This window comes from Carcharhinus amblyrhynchos, chromosome 15 (genome assembly GCF_965287045.1).
Source record: "Carcharhinus amblyrhynchos chromosome 15, sCarAmb.v2.hapA, whole genome shotgun sequence".
In the NCBI taxonomy this organism is placed as follows: Eukaryota; Metazoa; Chordata; class Chondrichthyes; order Carcharhiniformes; family Carcharhinidae; genus Carcharhinus; species Carcharhinus amblyrhynchos.
The window spans coordinates 19445580-19465892 of NC_137338.1; the positions used below are offsets into that span (position 1 = coordinate 19445580).

Consider the following 20313-nt stretch of genomic DNA (forward strand, 5'->3'; position numbering starts at 1 on the left):
CTTGATCAACAGCAAAGTGATGGATGCTGTCATCAACAGTGCAGTGAAGCAGCACTTGCTCAGCAATGCCCTGCTCACTGAAGTTAAGCTTCAGTTCTGCCAAGGCCACTCAGCTCCTGACCTCATCACAGTCTCTATCCAAACACTTACAAAAGAGATGAATTTCAGAGGCGAGTCAAGAATGACTACTCTTGACATCAAGACAACATTGGACCTAAAGTGGCAAAGAACCCTGGCAAAACTAGAGTCAATGGAAATCAGGGAGAAACTTCCTCACTGAATTGAGTCAAAACTTGCACAAGAAAGGTTGTGGTTATTCAAGGTCAATCATCTCAATCCCAGAACATCACTGTACAAGTTTGTCAGAGTACTGTCCTAAGCCTGCCCACCCTCAGCAATGGTCATTAATGACCATCCTTCAATCAGAAGTGGGAATTACGAACCTGATTTAGGTTAAATGCAAGGGTATTCCAAAGCCTAGAAGGGTAACTTGGAACACGGGTTCTTAAGAACATAAGAACATAAGAAATAGGAGCAGGAGTAGGCCATCTAGCCCTTCGAGCCTGCCCCGCCATTCAATAAGATCATAGTGGTCTATACTTTCAATTTCGTATTATGTGAAAAAAAGAAACAAATCAGTGAGGAACAAACCTACCTTGCAATCAATTAATTATAAAATACACAAGAAAGATGACAATATATTTCATCATCATACTTTACTTCAATGATGTCTTTATACAGTGTCCCATGAACTTAAGCCCTGCTCCTAGCTATCTACATTTCTGAACTCAGAAAAATGCCTCTTTCCTAATCATCCAATATTATATAATTCTATGACCTAAATCCAGCATACAGTTCCCACCCATACGTCACCTTCCAGTCTGAGGAAATCTCTCTTCAGTTCAATCTAGCAAAGCTGCAACATAGAATCACTTGCATGTCAAGCAGCACGCAATAAACAAGGCTAAGCAATAACACATGCACTGGATCAGCTTTGGGCTCTGCTGTCCAGCCATATCCAATCCTAAATGGTGGTGGACAATTAAACACATAACAAAAGGCAGAGGCACCGTTCGCTGAGAACTTTTTTTTAAAAACAGTGGCTTTCAGCATCAATGTGATTTCTGGGAGTCAAACTGCCTTCTCCAGCTGTGTGTGGCTACGCTAGCAACTACTTATCCTGCTATGGATATACTGTTTCCTCTCTTTGATGTCATCCTATTTAATATCACATTGAATCAGGCTTTCAGCATATCGGCGTGAATTATAATCTTATCTTTGAACTCATCCCTTCTATAGTTCTAACACTTTAGCACCTTAGTCACTTAGGTAATTACTTGTTTTCCAGCTGCTGAGCTAATTTACACATCAAAAACATCCCTTCAGATAGCTGCACTCCTACTATCCAATTCTTTAGTTTATACCAATTTTGTTTTTTAATCTTGATTTTACTTGATTCTTCCTTTTACTCCAGCATCTGACAGAATATTCGCTGTGCAATCATCAAAGTTTGTTAATGATTGCACAACGTTCAATACCATTCATAACTCCTCAAAAACTGAAACAGTATGTAGCCATACACAGCAAGATCTGATAATATTCAGGTGTGCAGGGCATGAATGTTTTTTGCCACTTGCCAACCCAAGTGTTAGGCAATGATGATTTCCCCTCGACATTAAATGGCATTCCCATGGCTGAATTCCCCAATATTCTGGAGGTTAACATGGATCAGGAAATGAACAAGGCCAATCATATCAACTGTGTGGCTAGAAGGCTAGGTCAGAATCTGCAGATTCTGTGACAAGCAACTGATCTCCTGATTCCCCAAAGTCCGTCTATCACATCTAAGGTATCAGGAAGGAGTGTGATAAAATACTCTCCACTTTCCCAAATGAATGCACTTGGAGAAGCTGAACACCATCCAGGATGAAGCAGATTAACTTGATTGACACTCCATCCACCACTAATGCAGAGCTGCAGCAAAATGTACCATGTACAAGATGCAGCGTGGCAACTCAATGTTCTGCCAAACCCATAACCTCTACCACTTCAAAAGAATAAGGATAGCAGATGCATGAGAACACCACCAAACTGCAAGCTTTCCTCCAAGCTAAAGACCATCCTGACTAGGAATTTAGCTGTTCCCTCACTGCTGCTGGATCGAAATCCTGGAATTCCCTTCCTAACACCACTGTGGATTTATCCACACCACATGGACTGCAATGTTTCAAGAGGTTGGTTCACCACCATCTTCAAGGGCAATTAGGGATGGGCAACAAATACTGGCTTAGCCACTCACACCACATCCGATGAAATAATAAACAAAATCTACCTGATGCATTATTTTGCCATGGTGAAATTACAGCCCTAAATGTTTTCTAAGTAATGTCCTAGATTTGTAGGAAGGTGGAATTTAAGGCAATTGAAGAACGAAAGGTGACATCTCCAATATCTGTAGATAGCAGTTGACTGTTGTTTGAACAGAAATAGACCACAATTATTTAAATCATATATGCACGTTTGGTTTGAGAGTTTAAAAAAAAGATGGGCTTTCATGTTTGATTCAAATGGAAAACAAACGAGATGTATGATAAAAAAAATGTAGAAATTTAGGAAACGATCAGTATGATAGTTCAGCAGTTAACAACTATGAATTGAGTCATTTTGATCTGGCTTATGACTGCAACAAGAGCCTTGTGTTAAATTGTACAAAAGCAAGATGCCAAAGAGCATTGCAATCTTGTTTGTGCCTCTTCTTACAGTTAATGCCCTTTGGTAAAGTTATCAGAGTTCTCTACAAATAAAATGATTCTTTGCATTAATTATATCTCAAAGTAGCCCAGTCAAAGAATCATTGAACATTACAGGACTAAAATACAGGCTTTTGGCTTGCTGGATTTTTTTTCACAATCCACCCGGTCTAGTTTTCCTGCTTGATCCTCATTCTTTTGTTCTATTATCCTCTGAAAGTTGTTCAGTTTTATGACGACAGAGAGAGAGAGAGAGAGAGTGAGAGAAGTGAAGATGAAAAGGAAGAAGTGTGCATATGACAGACACCAGGTAGAAAATACAGGGGAGAATCAGGCTGAATATAGAAGGAGCAGAGGAGATGTGACAAAACTAATCAGAAAGATAAAGAAAGCATGTGTAAAGAGATCGGCAGCTAACATAAAAAGGAACCTAAATGTCTTCTGTGGGCATATAAGTAATAAAAGGATGGTTAAAGAAAGAACAGAACCAATTGGGATAGAAAAGCAAACTTGCTTTTGTGACATAAACGAGTAATTTGCACCCATCTTTACAAAAGAAGCAGATGCCAACCGGGCCGAGTTGAGGCAGGAAGTGATTGGAACACTCAAGGTATCTACAATTGAGAAGGGGGAGGTGTTAGAAAGTTTATCTTTACTCCAAATTGATAAGGCACCAAGATCGGATGATCCTGAGGTGGTGGAAGGGGTGTGGGGGGAATGGCAGAGGAACGTTGATAATTTTCCAGTCTTCCTTTGACATGGTATGAGGGGGGTGCCAGAGGACTGGAGAATTGAGAGTCTTACATTTTTGTTCAAAAAATGGGTGTCAGGATAAAACCATCAACTAATAGACCAGCCAGTTTGATTTCAGTGGTAGGGAATCTTCTGGAAACTGTAGTTCAGGACAAAATCAGTAGTCACTTGGACAAGTGTAGGATAATTCAGGAAAGCCAGCATGAATTCATGAAGGGAATATCATGTCGAACTCACTTGCTGGAGATTTCTGAGGGGGTAATGGAGAAGGTTGATAAGAGCAGTGTTGTAGGTGTGGTGTGTATGGATTTTCAAAAGGCACTTGATACAGTGCCTCACAACAGGCTTGTCAGCAGAATTCCAGTTCATGGAATAAAAGAGAAAGTAGGTATTCGGATAAGAATGCAGCCATTTGTGCACAGCACAGTCCCTCAAGGAACTACATGATAATGACCAGAGACTATGGTTTGAAGTCATGTTGGTTAAAATTTTAAAGTTTACATAAATACTGTTTTTCAGACTGAAGGTTTATCATGGAGTTCCCCAGGGGTCAGTGTTGGGAGCCTTTCTTTTCTTGACACAGATTAATGATCTAGGCTGTGATATTCAGGGCATAATGTCAACATTTGCAGATGGTACAAAAGATTGGAATCATTGTCAGCTCTAATGAAGATATTCCTGTGCTTTAAAAGGACAGAGACATGTTCATGGATTGGGTAAACAAGTGGTGAATCATTTTGGCAGGAGGAATATGGATAGAATAAAGGAAGCAACTCTAAAAGGAGGTGCAGGAACAGAGGGACCTCAGTGTATGTAGATAAGTCACTGAAAATGGCAGGGCATATTAAGTGAGCAGTGAACAAATGAGGTTTTATTAATAGGGGCATTGAGTACAAGAGTGAGAAACATAGAACATTACAGCGCAGTACAGGCCCTTCGGCCCTCGATGTTGCGCCGACCTGTGAAACTAGTCTAAAGCCCATCTAACCTACACTATTCCAATATCATCAATGTGCTTATCCAATGACCCTTTAATTGCCCTTAATGTTGACGAGTCCCCTATTATTGCAGGAAAGGCATTCCAACCCTTACTACTCCCTGAGTAAAGAACCTACTCTGACATCTGTCCTATATCTGTCACTCCTCAATTTAAAGCTACGTCCCCTCGTGCTAGCCATCACCATCTAAGGAAAAAGGTTCACACTGTCTACCCTATCTAATGCTCTGATCATCTTGTATGCCTCTATCAAGTCACCTCTTAATCTTCCTCTCTCTAACGAAAACAGTCTCAAGTCACTCAGCCTTTCCTCATAAGACCTTCCCACCATACCAGGTAACATCCTGGTAAATCTCCTCTGCACCCTTTCAACTGCTTCCACATCCTTCCTATAATGTGGCGACCTGAACTATACGCAATACTCCAACTGCAGCCGCACCAGAGCTTTGTACAGCTGCAACATGACATCATGACTCCTAAACTCAATCCCTCTACCAATAAAAGCTCACACACCATAGGCCTTCTTAACAACCCTATCAACCTGGGTGCCAACTCTCAGAGATCTACGCACATGGATACCGAGATCTCTTTGCTCATCGACACTACCAAGTATCTTACCATTAGCGTAGTACTCTATTCCTGTTAATTCTTCCAAAGTGAATCACCTCACACTTTTCCACATTAAACTCCATTTGCCACCTCTCAGCCCAGCTCTGCAGCTTATCTATGTTCTTGTTCATTGCACCCTCTAGTTTAATCCTGTCTTGCATATGAACAGTTTCTGACTATTTACCCTGGCCATATCTCTCAGAATGCCTCTATCAAGTACTCTCTCTGTCTTTTCTTCAGAGAAAACAGTCCCAATCTCTCCAATCTATCCTCATAGCTGGAGTTCTTTATCCCGGGAACTATTCTTGTGAATCTCCTTTCCACTGTCTCCAATGCCTTCACATCCTGCAGCATCCTTCCTCACTGTCCACAACTCCACTGACTTTAGTGTCAGCCCCAAATTTACTAACCCATCCTTCTACACCCTCATCCAAGTCATTTATAAAAATGACAAACAGCAGTGGCCCTAAAACAGATCCTTGCGGTACACCACTCGTAACTGAACTCCAGGATGAACATTTTCCATCAACCACCACCCTCTCGTCTTACAGCTAACCAATTTCTGATGCGGTCATGTTGAACTTGTATAATACACTGGTTAGGTCTCATCAAGAGACTGCATCCATTTTTGGGTGCCAGACTTGAGGAAGGATGTGAAGGCATTGGAGACAGTGGAAAGGAGATTCACAAGAATAGTTCCCGGGATAAAGAACTCCAGCTATGAGGATAGATTGGAGAGATTGGGACTGTTTTCTCTGAAGAAAAGACAGAGAGAGTACTTGATAGAGGCATTCTGAGAGATATGGCCAGGGTAAATAGTCAGAAACTGTTCATATGCAAGACAGGATTAAACTAGAGGGTGCAATGTTTGGTAAAAGGAGTAGAAGTCATAGAAACCCTACAGTACAGAAAGAGGCCATTCAGCCCATCGAGTTTGCACTGACCACAATCCCACCCAGGCCCTATTCCCATATCCTTACATATTTACCCACTAATCCCTCTAATCTACGCATCTCAGGACACTAGGGGCAATTTTAGCATGGCCAATCAAACTAACCCGCACACCTGGACTGTAGAGGAAACCCATGCAGACACGAGGGGAATGTGCAAACTCCACACAGACAATGACCCAAGCTGGGAATCGAACGTAGTCCCCTGGAGCTGTGAAGCAACAGTGCTAATCACTGTGCTACTGTGCCGTGAGGAAAACAAATTTAACCCAGAGGGTGTTGGAGCGAGCTTCCAAAGACGATGAAAGAGGCAAGTTTGATCAAGGTATTTGAAAGGGAATTGGATAACTATTTGAAAAGGAAGAATGTGCAAAGTTACAGGGATAAGGCAGGAGAGTGGGACTGGGTAGAATGCTCTGTCAGAGAGCCAGTGCCCTCGATGGGCTGAATGGCCTCCTCCTGCACTGAATAGACTCTGTGATACCGTGGTAACCTCTGCTTCTTGGAAACTCACACAGCTGGGTAAATATGAGGAAATAGATTGGTGGCTAACATGACATGAATCCAAATATCTGCTTTAGGTAATGAGGGGGCTGGGTAGAATAGTATAATGTCATTGGGCTAATAATCCAGAGGCTCAGCTTAACGGTCTGGGAGCGTGGGTTCAAATCTCACCAAGGCTGATAGAGTTTAAATCAATGAATATATCTGTGATTATAAAGCTAGCCTCAGTAATGGTGACCATTAAAGCATCATTGATTGCTGTAAAAACTTATCTGGTTCACTTTAGGAAAGATACACTAGCATTGGAGGCAGTCCAGAGAAGGTTCACTAGGTTGATCCCAGGTATGGAGCTGAAAGCTGGATAACAAGGCAGATCAGATTGGTAAACAAAGTGATTGGTAAAAAGAGAGAGAGAGAGAGAGAGAGAGAGAGAGAGAGAGAGAGAGAGCGCATGAGGATAAAATATATGCAGAACATGTGGCGGGGGCAGATACAAGAGCGATTGGAAGGGACAAAGGAATTGGTGGTGGAAGGAGCAGGGAGTGTGACTGACTGGCTTGCTCATTGGAAGAGCTAGTACCAGGCTGGATGGGCCAGATGGCCTCACTGTGTCTCTCTCTGGGCCCTTACCAAATCCTGTATCACACTGGGACCAATGCCAATCTGGAAGCCGGAACACCTGCCAGCCAGGAAGTCATTGCGACTGTTGAGGGGGTTTGAAGTTTACATTTAAAGCTAACTGAAGCTGAACGTGGTGTCCACAGGGCAGGAGGGAGCTGGACACAAACTGCAAACGTGCAGGGTTCTGATAGGACCTCTTCCACAGGAAGACCTTTCCACAAACCGTGTCAGTCAGCACCTTAGAAACAGCCCAGATTCCTCAGCCATTGTTACAGTTTAGTGACCGGACACCTTCTCCCTGAGCGAAAGCAGGATTTAACCCTGTGAGATTTCCCCCAATCTCACACATAATCCTTCCAGTTTGCTCACATCCTCTTCATTATTTTGCTGCTAGTTTTACTCCCTAAACTAACACTGACCAGACGGTAAGGGAGTCTAAAACTACAGCGCATAGGTTTAAGGTGAGAGGGGAGAGATACGAAAGGATCCAAAAGGGGCAATTTTTCACACAGAGGGTAGAGAGTATCTGGAACAAACTGCCAAAGGTAGTAGTAGAGGCGGGTACAATTTTGTCTTTTAAAAAGTATTTAGACAGTTACATGGCTATAATGGGTATAGAGGGATATGGGCCAAGTGCGGGCAATTGGGACTGGCTTAGTGGTTAAAAACTGGATGGCATGGACAAGTTGGGCCGAAGGGCCTGTTTCCATGCTGTAAATTTCTATGATTCCATGATTCATTTTTTAAAACTTAACAACTTAACTGCATTTACAAAAAGAAAAATGGCAAGTCTCCTTCAACAACAAAGAAATCATTTTTTAACCATCTTAAATTTGTGTCCTTATTACCAACATCCACACTAGAAACAAGTGTATTCAGTTTATCAGGGATCAGCCAAACACATGGATGTGACAGGAGAAAGTTCCTACTCATGGATTTGGCCCTGTCTCCATTAAAACTGGAAGTAAGTGTGTTGAGATAGTGTTGAAGAATTCAATACCTTTTGCTTGTCTTTGGAGACGAAAACTTACTCCCTCCAAAGTATGTGGCTAAATAACGTGCCTGAATCAAATATGTAATCACACATAGCTCATTTACTTTTCATGGCACATGGGGCTAACCAACTGCTTCAACAGTGATGGCCATCTCTACCTTTATAAGCAGGAGTGAAAATAAACAGGGCACTGATGAGACAGCCAAGATTATTAAGCACAACTTGCATAACACAACTCAAAACAGGCTGTGACCGAAGTTGGCTGTCCCATCATCTCTATCGTTGAGAAAATGTGATTGCTATCAAAGGAAAAATCAAAAATAAAGTTAAAATGGAGTTTACAGAGAAAGGATTCTATAACATCCCAAATAAATATTTGTTTTCTTAATCATCATGAAGCATTAAGTGCATATCTTACCCGCAGAAACAGTAGCTTTGATAGGTCACCTATCAGGGAAATGTTGTTGTCTGACAAATCTAAATGTCGAAGTGCTAAGCAACTATTAACTGGTTCCATGATCTGTAAAAAGCAGAAATAATATATCAGATTATAGAGAAAAATAATAATTTATCATAATTTGCTTGAATATACATCAGAGGTGATGTTTTGAACAGTAGAAATAATATATTCAATACAATTTTGGTTCATGAACTGAATGTCAAATCTTAGATAAACTTGTCCTGCTGATGAGCAGGGCTTAACTCCCTCTATTTCTAACTGCCTTCTGAAGATTTGTTGAATGGTTCAAACAACACTCAAGAAGCTTGACACAATCCAGGACAAAGCAGCCTGCTTGATTAACACCCCATCCACCATCTTGAACATTCAATCCCTTTATCATGTACATGAGTGGCAACTGTATGTACCATCTAGAAGATGCACTGATGTAACTACTATAGCCGCTTCCAACAACACCTTCCAAAACCATGACGCCTACCACCTAGAAGGACAAAGCCAGCAGACACATGGGTACACCACCACCCTCCAAGCCACACAATCATCCTGACTTGGGAATATATTGTTGTTCCTCTAGTGTTGCTTGGTCAAAATCCTTGAATTTCCTATCTAACAGCACTGTGTGTGCCTACAACAGATGGACTGCAGCCGTTCGAGGCATCTCAAAAGCAATTAGTGATTGGCAACAAAACTGGTCTTGCCATTGATACTCATGTTCCATGAAAGAATAATAGATATAGTAAATTGGAGGAGTGATTAAAATATTTCACATTTTAATAGTTTTTTTAAAGAAATGAGAATCCTGGAGGAACAACTAAGGCAGACTATGTAACGAGGGCCACCAGATAACATCACATTTGCAAGATAGAGAAGAAGAAAGTGGCTTCATTGAAATGGACAAGGAGATCATTTTGCAGCAATCTGGTTAATGTATTGACAGAAAATCATAAGTTTTGACCTGAAGTGAAGGACTGTAATGTAAATAAAAACTTAGCAAAAAAGTCAGGTGATGCAATCATTGAACTGAAAACAAGACACTTGAAAAATAGGCACAGTTAATTGAAAAACAGCTCTAAACAAATGCAATTTGAGGAAATTACATAATATGGGACAGAGTTTTGAAGCTAAAATCATAGGCTGATGATTTGCCAAGAAGCATACCATGCCATTTCTTTCAAAGCTTTGGAGATATCCTAGGTAATAACAAATGATACAAAGTTTATGAGGACAGAGTTGTAGAGGCACACTGACCCCATGACTAAATAAAATCACCAGTGGAGCAGCAGACTAAATGGGGAGATTGTAGCATCATGGTAGTATCACTGGGCAAGTAATCAACAGGCCCAGACTAATGTTCTCAAACATGGGTTCAAATTTCAACACGGCAGTTGATGCAATTTGGAATTTAAAGGTAATGGTGACCTTAAAATTATAATTGATTGTTAGAATTTAACCAGTGACAACTTTGAATTGGATATAATGTGATCAATGGTAACAAACTGTAAGGATCAGCTGACCCAGTAATCCATGGAACCAATTACAGAATGTGATGGTCAGCTGACTCACTACGAATAACAATGTGTTGGGAATTGTGGGGAACTTGGATTGGCCCAGGGCAAGGCTCCAGGTTTGGAATAATGAAGTTTCTTCATTAAACCATTTCTTTGATTTATAAGTTGGAGTAAGTTTTGTTATATTTTTATTGTCTACATTTGAAGAGTTCCTTATGAAGGAACAACAAAAACCCAAGAAACTGACCCAAGAAATCAGCAATCCTTTTTGGTCTGTCCTATATATAACTCCAGACCCAGAGTAATGTAATTTGTTAAATACCCTCTGCAATGGCCTAGGAAGGTCCAAAGTAGATGACCTCACATTTGCTTGCAACAAAATCCATTTTCTAGTCTTGTCCATTCACTTAATTTATCAACAGCTGGCTGTGATTTTACACTTCCAATCACAGTGCATACAACACTATTTACCTTTGTGTCATCAGCATATATTGTGGCTTTCTGTACCATCATCCAAGTCATTGATGAATGCAGAAAATAGTTAAGGCTCTAATGCAGATTCCTACAGGACACCAGCCACATCCTGTCAATTAAAATATCTGTTCACTAACCCTGTTTCTCACAGACAATTCCCTAATAAGATCAATAATCTACCTTCAATTCCATGAGCTTCTACTTTACCTAACAATAACTTGTTAGGTACTTTATCAAATATCTTCTGGAAGTCCACATGAATAACAGCATTGAGATCCCCTTCCCACTAGTTTAATCACCTCTTCAAAAGATGCACCAAGCATGACCATCCCTTCATAAATATTTGCTGGCTTTTTCTGGTTACATAAAAATGTTCAGATTATCCAGATGTCATATTTTTAATTACAGACTCCAGCAATTTCCTGACCACACAAGAGGCAAACTGGTCTATAAATTTCCCAACTTTCCTAAGTAGTGATGTGACATGCATATTGTTCAGATCTGAAGGAACAATAATGAAAGCATAAGATTATTTAGTTGGGTGTGGTAAAATGTGATGTTGGTCACAATGACCAGGATGGAGGATAAGAAGATTGTTTGTGAAGATCATTAAAATTCAAATCAGGAACAGAAGTGATCCAAATTTTTTTTTCAGGTGAGCTAGCAACTGTACCATCAAGAGGCAAAAGAAGTTAAAAAAAAGTATTCATATGAGCTATGAGAACTGGCTTTAAGAAAAAAAATTGAGATAATACATTGTAGGCTGTACGGTAGGATAGCAGTTTTTTATACTTGATATAAAAAGCACATAGCAAGTCTGATAATGGATTTTACAATATTCCTATTTGAGGTCAAGTCAAATGATGCGATTCTACGATTAGACAACATTTGCTAAATAATCCTCAATGTGCTAAGAATTAAGCTGGCAACCAATTTAAGATAACTAGTCATATGATTGTCAGATGCGCATTGCATGCGTTTCAGTTAAACAAAATAAGTGACAGCCATTCGCTGGTTCATTTCCCAAGGCAATATTTTAACCAATAAGAGTCAAGCTGCCTGGTTTAAATTTCAAACAAAATTGATAGCTGTCAGTCACCAATTGATGCATTCTTCATGACAATGTCGCTACCTATAAAAATTCACTTGTCAACCAATCTCTTTGCAAAAGGGATAAATTGCTGTTTTCCCCTTGTGTCCTGATGAATGCAAAACAAAAAGCTTCAACATATCTCTTTTCAGCAATACTCGAGTTTTATACTACCAAACGAAGACTGAGAAATTAAATAAAATGCACATTGTGTAAAGTGGTTTCATAAAGCTATTTATTTAGCATTCAAAAATTTATCTTCAGGTTGTGATAATGAAGAAATAAATACTTTGAAAGAAAACCAATGTGTTTGGGTGTTGGGAGTTCAGATTTAATTAAGCAAATGCACTATACCTTAATGTTGTTTCCAGCTAAATTGAGCCATTCTAGATGAACCAATTCCTTCAGACCTTCCACATTTCCAATACTGTTGTTTGGCAAATTTAAAACTCGCAAGTTGACAAGTTTTGCAACACCGATCATCCGGACTAGACGATTGTTGGCTACAGATAACTGTAAGAGGCACAAAAAAATTGAACTAATCACATAATAAAATACAATTCATGTTTTCCTTTTTTTGACAGTGTATCACTGAGATTATGTTTTTAAATAGAAGTTACAATTTCTTTGAAATGCAAATTTTCTGTTCACAGTCAATTTCTCTAGGTGGTAGACATGGTAAAGATGCAATGTACAAAGAAAATTACAGCACAGGAACAGGCCCTTCCGCCTGTAAATGGGGCACTATTCAGTTAAGAATTGTTCATAAATTTACATCTACCGTAGTCAGCTTGAGCTTTTTAAAATTATATTTGGACAATAACTCTGATAAATATAGACTGCTGAACATTACCAAAAACAATAGCTTCATTTATTTACACGTAGAAAAATGCTCCAAAGCACAAGACAAATGTAAATTGTCACCAATCTAAGATGTAATATAAGAAAAGTAAATTGGGAGAGGGGAGTGTGTAGCAGGACCTGGGTGTCCTTGTGCACCAGTCACTGAAGGTAAGCATGCAAGTGCAGCAGGTGATAAAGGCGGCAAATGGCATGTTGGCCTTCATTGTGAGAGGTTTCAAGTACAATATTAGGGATGTATTGTTGCAATGATACAGGGCCTTGGTGAGGCCACACCCAGAGTATTGTGTGCAGTTTTGGTTTCTCCTTTTGAGGAAGGATGTTCTTGCTCTCGAAGGAGTGCAGCAAAGGTTTACCATGCTGATTCCAGGGATAGCGGGACTGATGTATGAGGAGAAATTGACTAGGTTAGGATCGTTTTCGCTGGAGTTCAGATGAATGAAGGGGGAATCTCACAGAGACTTATAAAATTCTAACAGGACTAGACAGGGTAGATGCAGGGAGGGTATTCCGATGGTGGGTGAGTCCGGAACTAGGGGACCACAGTCTGAGGATTCTGGGTAGATCATTTAAGATGGACGTGAGGAGATATTTCTTCACCCAAAAAATAGTGAGCCTATGGAATTCATTACCACAGGAAGTCGTTGATGCCAAAACATTCAACGTATTCAAGAAGCAGCTGGATATAGCACTTGGGGCAAATGGGATCCAAAGTTATGGGAAAAAGTTGTGGGTTAGAGATAGAATTTCAGAATGATTTTAAAGAAAAATGTTACAGGTGGACCGAGATTTTTCAGGAATGAATTCCTCAGTTCTAGGCCATTGATAGTGACATGCATAAGAAGTCAAAGTTGAATTAATTAAAAGTTCTAAGCTGAATGACTAATGTGGGTTACAGAGATTGAGAGTGGTGAAGAACCATGAATGAATGTAAATACAGGGCTGAGAATTTCATACTAGAGGTATCAGGGAACTGGAAGTCAATGTAAATCAGCAAGCAATAAAAACAACAGGTCATGGTGCAAGTTAAGATACAGGCAAGAGTTATAAGAACATAAGAAATAGGAGCAGGAGTAGGCCATCCAGCCCTTCGAGCCTGCCCCGCCATTCAATAAGATCATGGCTGATCTGTCGCTGCTCAGTTCCACTTTCCCGCCCTCTCCCCATAACCCTTAATCCCCTCTCCTATCAAAAACCCATCAACCCGCGTCTTAAGAATATTTAGCGAGGCAGCCTCCACCACCTCAACGGGCAGAGAATTCCAGAGATTCACCACCCTTTGAGTGAAGAAGTTCCTCCTCAACTCTGTTCTAAACCGCCCTCCTTTTATCTTGAGGCTGTGCCCCCTAGTCCTACTGTCTTTTTTGAGCGGGAAGAGTCTTTCCACCTCTATCCTATACATCCCATTCAACATCTTGTACGTCTCAATGAGATCTCCCCTCATTCTTCTAAACTCTAACGAGTACAAGCCCAGTTTATTCAGCCTCTCCTCATAGCTCAACCCCCTCAACTCCGGTATCAGCCTAGTAAACCTCCTCTGCACTCCCTCCAAGGCCAAAATATCTTTGCGCAGGTGCGGCGCCCAAAACTGCACACAGTACTCCAGCTGCGGCCTAACCAATGTTCTATACAGCTGCAGCAAGACCTCCCTACTTTTATATTCAATCCCCCTCGCTATGAAGGCCAGCATCCCATTCGCCTTCCTGACCAGGAGCATGAAGACTGGCACAGAAATAATTTGAAACCTTAAATGGAGATAAACAAAGGCAGGGATGCAGATTGACAATGATGGAAAAGCAAAAGTCTTTGGGATTACAAACTCCACTCAGGGTTAAAAGAGCATCAAGATTGTAGTCAAAATGGAAAAAAAACTAGACGGACCACCTAGCATTGACATAGGTATCAGAAATGACAACGGCACATCTTAGTCTGCAAAGTCCTTCTTACTAAAATTGGGAGAGCTGCATCACAGATAAGTCAAGCAATTGCCTGACAGTTAAACTCTTAAAATCCTATGTTATCACCAATGTCCCAGGCAAAAGCAATACTATTTTCTGATCCACCAGCAGGACAGAACCAACACAAGCAGCAAGCCACAATCTCATGCAGTCAGGGGATAGGTGCCCTGGGAGTCACTGACTCCAGACCGCATGAAGTCACATAGCATCAGGTCAAACATACACAAGGAAATATCCTACTGGTCAACAACTACGACCCTCCCTTGGCTGATGAATCAACACTCTAGGTTGCCCACCACTTGGAAAAAGCACTAAGGGTGGCAATGGCGCAAAACATATCCTGGGCAGAATCTTCAATGTCCATCACCAATAATAGTTTCGTAGCACCACTACTGACAAAGCTACCAAGTCCTAAAGGACATACTTGTCCGGCTGGGCCTGCAGCAGAGAATGAGGGAACAGTAAATAAATGAATATTTAATGATTAGTTTTAGTTTTGTTTACACACAAAACATATTAACCTATTGACCTAATATATTATCCGGTTTAAATTTTAATCAATAGAGGATTTCAGTATTTCAAGAGAATCAAATACAAAAATAGAAAGGATATGCTTCAGTTGTACAAGACACTAGTGAGACCACATCGAGTACTGTGTACAGTATTGGTTAGCTCATTTAAGAAAGGATGTAAATGTATTGGAAGCAGTTCAAAGAAGGTTTATCATACTAATACCTGAAATGGTGGGTAGTCTACGAGGAAACGTTGGACAGGATAGGCTTGTATCTGCTAGAGTTTGAAAGACTAACAGACAACTTGACTGAAATGGCCCAGAAGGGAAAAAAGGGGATTAGGAAAGAAATAGTGGTGGGGGATGCGACGGTTAGAGGCACAGACAGGTGGTTTTGTGGGCGCAAACGAGACTCCAGGTTGGTAGTCTGCCTCCCTGATGCCGGGGTCCTGGATGTCTCAGAGAGGGTAGGCAGTATATTAAAGAGCAAAAGGGAATCAAACAGACGTGATCGTACATATAGGTGAGAAGGACGTAGGTTCGAAGAGCAGGGGGGTAATACGAGAGCAATTCAGGGAGATGGGTGCTAGACTAAAAAGTAGGGCCTCTAGGGTAACAGTCTCTGGGCTGCTCCCAGTGCTAGTGGGGCTAGGAACAGCGAGATCCTACAATTAAACGCATGGCTAAAAGATTGGTGCAAGAAGGAGGGTTTCATATTTGTAGATCATTGGGAAGTTTTCATGAGAGAAAGGATGGGATACACCTAAATGGAAAGGGTACAAATATCTTGGCTGGAAGTTTAGCTGGAGTGTTTTGGCAGGGTTTAAACTAATGTGGAGGAGGGGTGGGGATGAAAACAATAGCTCAGTAGCACTGAGGCTGGGGGCGAGTTGGTTGCCAGGGTAAGATTAGATGAGAAAAGGATCATTCTGGAGAAGGAGGACCTGAGCGAGCCTGGAGTTCTGGAGTGCGTCTGCTTCAATGCGAGGAGCGTAACGGGTAAGACAGACGAATTTAAGGCCTTAATGCTTACACGGAATTTGGATGTGATTGCGGTGACAGAGACTTGGTTAAAAGGACAGGACTGGCAGCTGAATATTCCAGGGTATAAGTGTTTTAGGCGTGACAGACGAGGGGGGAGCAGTGATATTATTTAGGGAGCATGTTACAGCAGAGCAGAGGGTGGACAATTTAGAGGAGTCATGCAATGAGTCGCTGTGGGTGGAGCTCAGGAACAGGAAGGGTGCAATCACTATGCTGGGGGTATATTATAGGCCGCCCAATAGCCCGTGGGAAGTGGGAGAATGGATATGTAAGGAAATTCTGGATAGGTGCAGAAAAAATAGGGTTGTTGTAGTGGGAGACTTTAATTTCCCTGGGATGGATTGCAAGGTGCTTAGGGCACCTTGCAATCCATGTTGCAACTGTACACAACTCTGGTGCGGCCGCACTTGGAGTACTGTGTGCAGTTCTGGTCCCCACATTACAGGAAGGATGTGGAGGCTTTGGAGAGGGTGCAGAGGAGGTTTACCAGGAAGTTGCCTGGTATGCAGGGGAGGTCCTATGAGGAGAGACTGAGGGATTTGGGGTTGTTTTCACTGGAAAGAAGGCGGCTAAGAGGGGATCTTATAGAAACATATAAGATGATTAGAGGTTTAGATAGGGTGGATGGTGATAGCCTGTTTCCTCGGATGGAGAAAGCTAGCACGAGGGGGCATGGCTTTAAATTAAGGGGGGGTAGTTATAGGACGGATGTCAGGGGCAGGTTCTTTACCCAGAGGGTGGTGAGGGACTGGAATGCCCTGCCTGCTGCAGTTGTAAATGCGCCTAGTTTGGGGGCGTTTAAGAGATTGGTGGATAGGTTTATGGACGAAAAGGGATTGGTTTAGATTAGTGGGTCAATGTTTTTTTTTAAAAATAAGACTGGTCGGCGCAACATTGTGGGCCGAAGGGCCTGTTCCGCGCTGTAATGTTCTATGTTCTATGTTCTAGGGCTGGGGGTCTGGACGGGGAGGAATTTGTAAAATGCACACTGAAAGGTTCTTTGGAGCAGTATGTAGTTAGCCTGACTAGAGAGGGGGCTATACTGGACCTAGTTCTGGGAAATGAGCCTGGTCAGGTGGTCAGGGTTTCAGTAGGGGAACATGTGGCAAATAGTGACCACAATTCTGTTTACTTCAGGATACTAATGGAAAAGGATGAGTGTTGTCCAAAGAGTAGGGTGCTAAATTGGGGGAAGGCTAGCTATAGGCAGATTAGGCAGGAATTGGTGGCCATTGATTGGGAGGGGATGTTCGAAGGTAAGTCCATGTCTGGTACGTGGGAGTCTTTTAAGGGACATCTGATAAGGCTGCAGGACAGACATGTACCTGTAAAAAGGAAGCATAGGAAAGGCAGGATTAGAGAGCTGTGGATAACTAGGGATATTGAGGAATTGATCAGAAAGAAAAGAGACACATGCGTTAGGTCCAGGCAACTGAGAACGGAGAGAGCTCTGGAGGAATACAGAGAGAGTAGGAGAGAACTCAAACGGGGAGTTAGAAGGGCAAAAAGAGGTCAGACAAGATTAAGGATAATCCAAAGGCATTTTATTCACGTTAGGAACAAAAGAGTTGTTAGAGAGAGAAAACAAGCAAAAAAAAACGGACCTCTCAGGGACAAAGGAGGGAATTATGTTTAGAGTCCGAGGGAACAGGGGAGATCCTGAATGAATACTTTGCGTCAGTATTCACAAAGGAGAGGGACTTGTTGTCTGGGGGTGTCTTAGAGGGAGTTGTTGACCCGTTGGAGAAAATCTCCATTACAAAGAAGGAAGTGTTAGGTTTTTTTAGGGAACGTTAGAAGATGTAAACTGAATAAACTGACAAATCCCTGGGGCCTCTCAGCATTTATCCTAGACTGCTCAGGGAGACAAGAGATGAATTGCTGGGCCTCTGAAAGAAATCTTTGTCTTTTCTTTGGTCACAGGTGAGGTCCCAGAGGATTGGAGGATAGCGAATGTGGTACCATTGTTTAAGAAGGGTAGCAGGGATAACCCTGGTAATTGTAGGCTGGTGAGCTTGACGTCAGTGGTAGGGAAGTTGTTGGAGAGGATTCTTAGAGATAGGATGTATGCACATTTAGAACAGAACAATCTCATTAGTGACAGGCAACATGGTTTTGTAAGAGGGAGGTCGTGCCTTACAAATCTAGTGGAATTTTTTTGAGGAGGTGACAAAAATGGTTGATGAAGGAAGAGCTGTGGATTTCATCTATATGGATTTCAGTAAGGCATTTGACAAAGTCCCTCATGGCAGGTTGGTGAAAAAGGTTAAGGCTCATGGGGCACAAGGACAGGTGGCTAGATGGATTGAGAACTGGCTTGGTCACAGGAAACAGAGAGTAGCAGTGGAAGGGTCTTTTTCTAGCTGGAGGTCTGTGACTAGTGGTGTTCTGCTATTTGTGATATACATAAATGATTTGGAAGCGGGAGTAACTGATGTGATCAGCAAGTTTGCGGATGACATGAAGATGGCTGGACTTACTGATAGTGATGAATAGTGTCAGACAATACAGCATGATATAGATAGGCTGGTAAATTGGGCAGAGAAATGGCAGATGGAATTTAATCCAGATAAATGCGAGGTGATGCATTTTGGAAGAAATAATGTAGGGGGGAGTTATACAATAAATGGTAGTACCATCAAGAGTATAGAAACACAGAGGGACCTAGGTGTGCAAGTTCACAAGTCCTTGAAGGTGGCAGCACAGGTTGAGAAGATGGTGAAGAAGGCATATGGTATGCCTGCCTTTATAGGAAGGGGTATAGAGTATAAAAGCTGGTGTCTAATGTTGCAGTTGTATAGAACGTTGGTTAGACATTTAGAGTACTGCGTCCAGTTCTGGTCGCCGCACTACCGGGAGGACGTAGAGGCCTTAGAGAGAGTGCAGAGGAAGTTTACCAGGATGCTGCCTGGTATGGAGGGTCTTAGCTATGAGGAGAGATTGGGCAAATTGGGGTTGTTCTCCCTGGAAAGACAGAGAATGAGTGGAGACTTAATAGAGGTGTATAAGATTATGAAGGGTATAGATAGAGTGAACAGTGGGAAGCTTTCTCTCAGGTTGGATGCGAAAATCACGAGAGGTCACGGGCTCAAGGTGAGAGGGACAAGGTATAACTCAGATGTTAGAGGGATTTTTTTTTTACACAGAGGTTTGTGGGGGCCTGGAATTCACTGCCAAGTAGGGTGGTGGAGGCAGACACACTAGGGTTATTTAAGACTTATCTAGATAGGCACATGAGCAGACTGGAGATGGAGGGATACAAAAGAATGTTCTAGTTGAAGATCAAGAGCCTCAGGACGTTCCTGGGAATTAATAGATTCCTAATGGCCGTCCAACAAATTTTAAGGCTCACCTTGTCACTTACGTTGGAGCTGTTGGGGATCTTCCATTAATGTCTGTATGGCCTGTTGTATGTCTATTGATGTCTCCTTTTTACATCCACAGACGATTCGGTCCGCCTTGTTGGCCAACAAGGGGCATACACGCGGTGGGTCATGCGAGGGTTGCTCTTGGATGTTGCTTTGAGAGTTGCCTAGTGCTTCACGTTCGTTAGTGTACGCTTACACTGGACCAATTGACGGGCAACATGACAGCTCAATGACTACACTGTTTGTTGTGCAGTTACAGGGACCCGGGGTCGGATCTCCGGCTTGGATCAACGTCTGTGGGAGTTTGCACATGCTCCCTGTGCTTGCGTGGGTTTTCTCCGGGTGCTCCGGTTTCGTCCCACATCCCAAAAACGTGCTTTTTAGTCTGATTGGTGTCAATAAATTGTCCCTGAATTGGGTCTCCCTTAATCTGGCGCACATATAATTCCCTAAATTTGTACCCCTTTATTGTGGAGTCCACTAGAGGTAGGCAATAGCGTCGTTGATCGACGAAAGACTTGAGTAAGGCGCTCACTGAGTGTTAAAATGGGCGGCTACGGCCGAAGGGCCTGTTTCCTGTGCTGTGGTGTTCTTTTTTTCTTTGAAATATACTGATCCTGAGGGGTTGAGTGGATGTGAAAAGAATGTTTCAAAATAAAAAGGAGTTGCCCATTTTAAAAGGGGATGAGGCACATATTTTCACTTGGAGAGCCTTTCTTTCTGATGAGGTGGTGGAAGCAAAGCCGTTGAATATTTTTAAGGCAGAGGTGAATATATTCTTGGTAAGCAACAGGACAATAGGTTATCGGGATTGGTGGGATGTGGATCTAAGCTTATTAGCAGATCAGCCACACTTATTAA

General features: G+C 41.9%; 1 protein-coding gene across 2 annotated transcripts in view; it reads right to left on the reverse strand.

Moving 5' to 3' along the window:
• cep97 (centrosomal protein 97) overlaps positions 1-20313 on the reverse strand; it is a 91019-nt gene that overhangs the window by 43541 nt on the left and 27165 nt on the right. For both annotated transcript variants that reach the window (XM_080203493.1, XM_080203492.1), the window contains 2 exons: positions 12065-12223; positions 8597-8698 (listed from right to left, as the gene is read on the reverse strand). In XM_080203493.1, coding sequence (XP_080059619.1) covers positions 8597-8698; positions 12065-12223 — 261 coding nt within the window. The remainder of the gene's footprint in view (positions 1-8596; positions 8699-12064; positions 12224-20313) is intronic.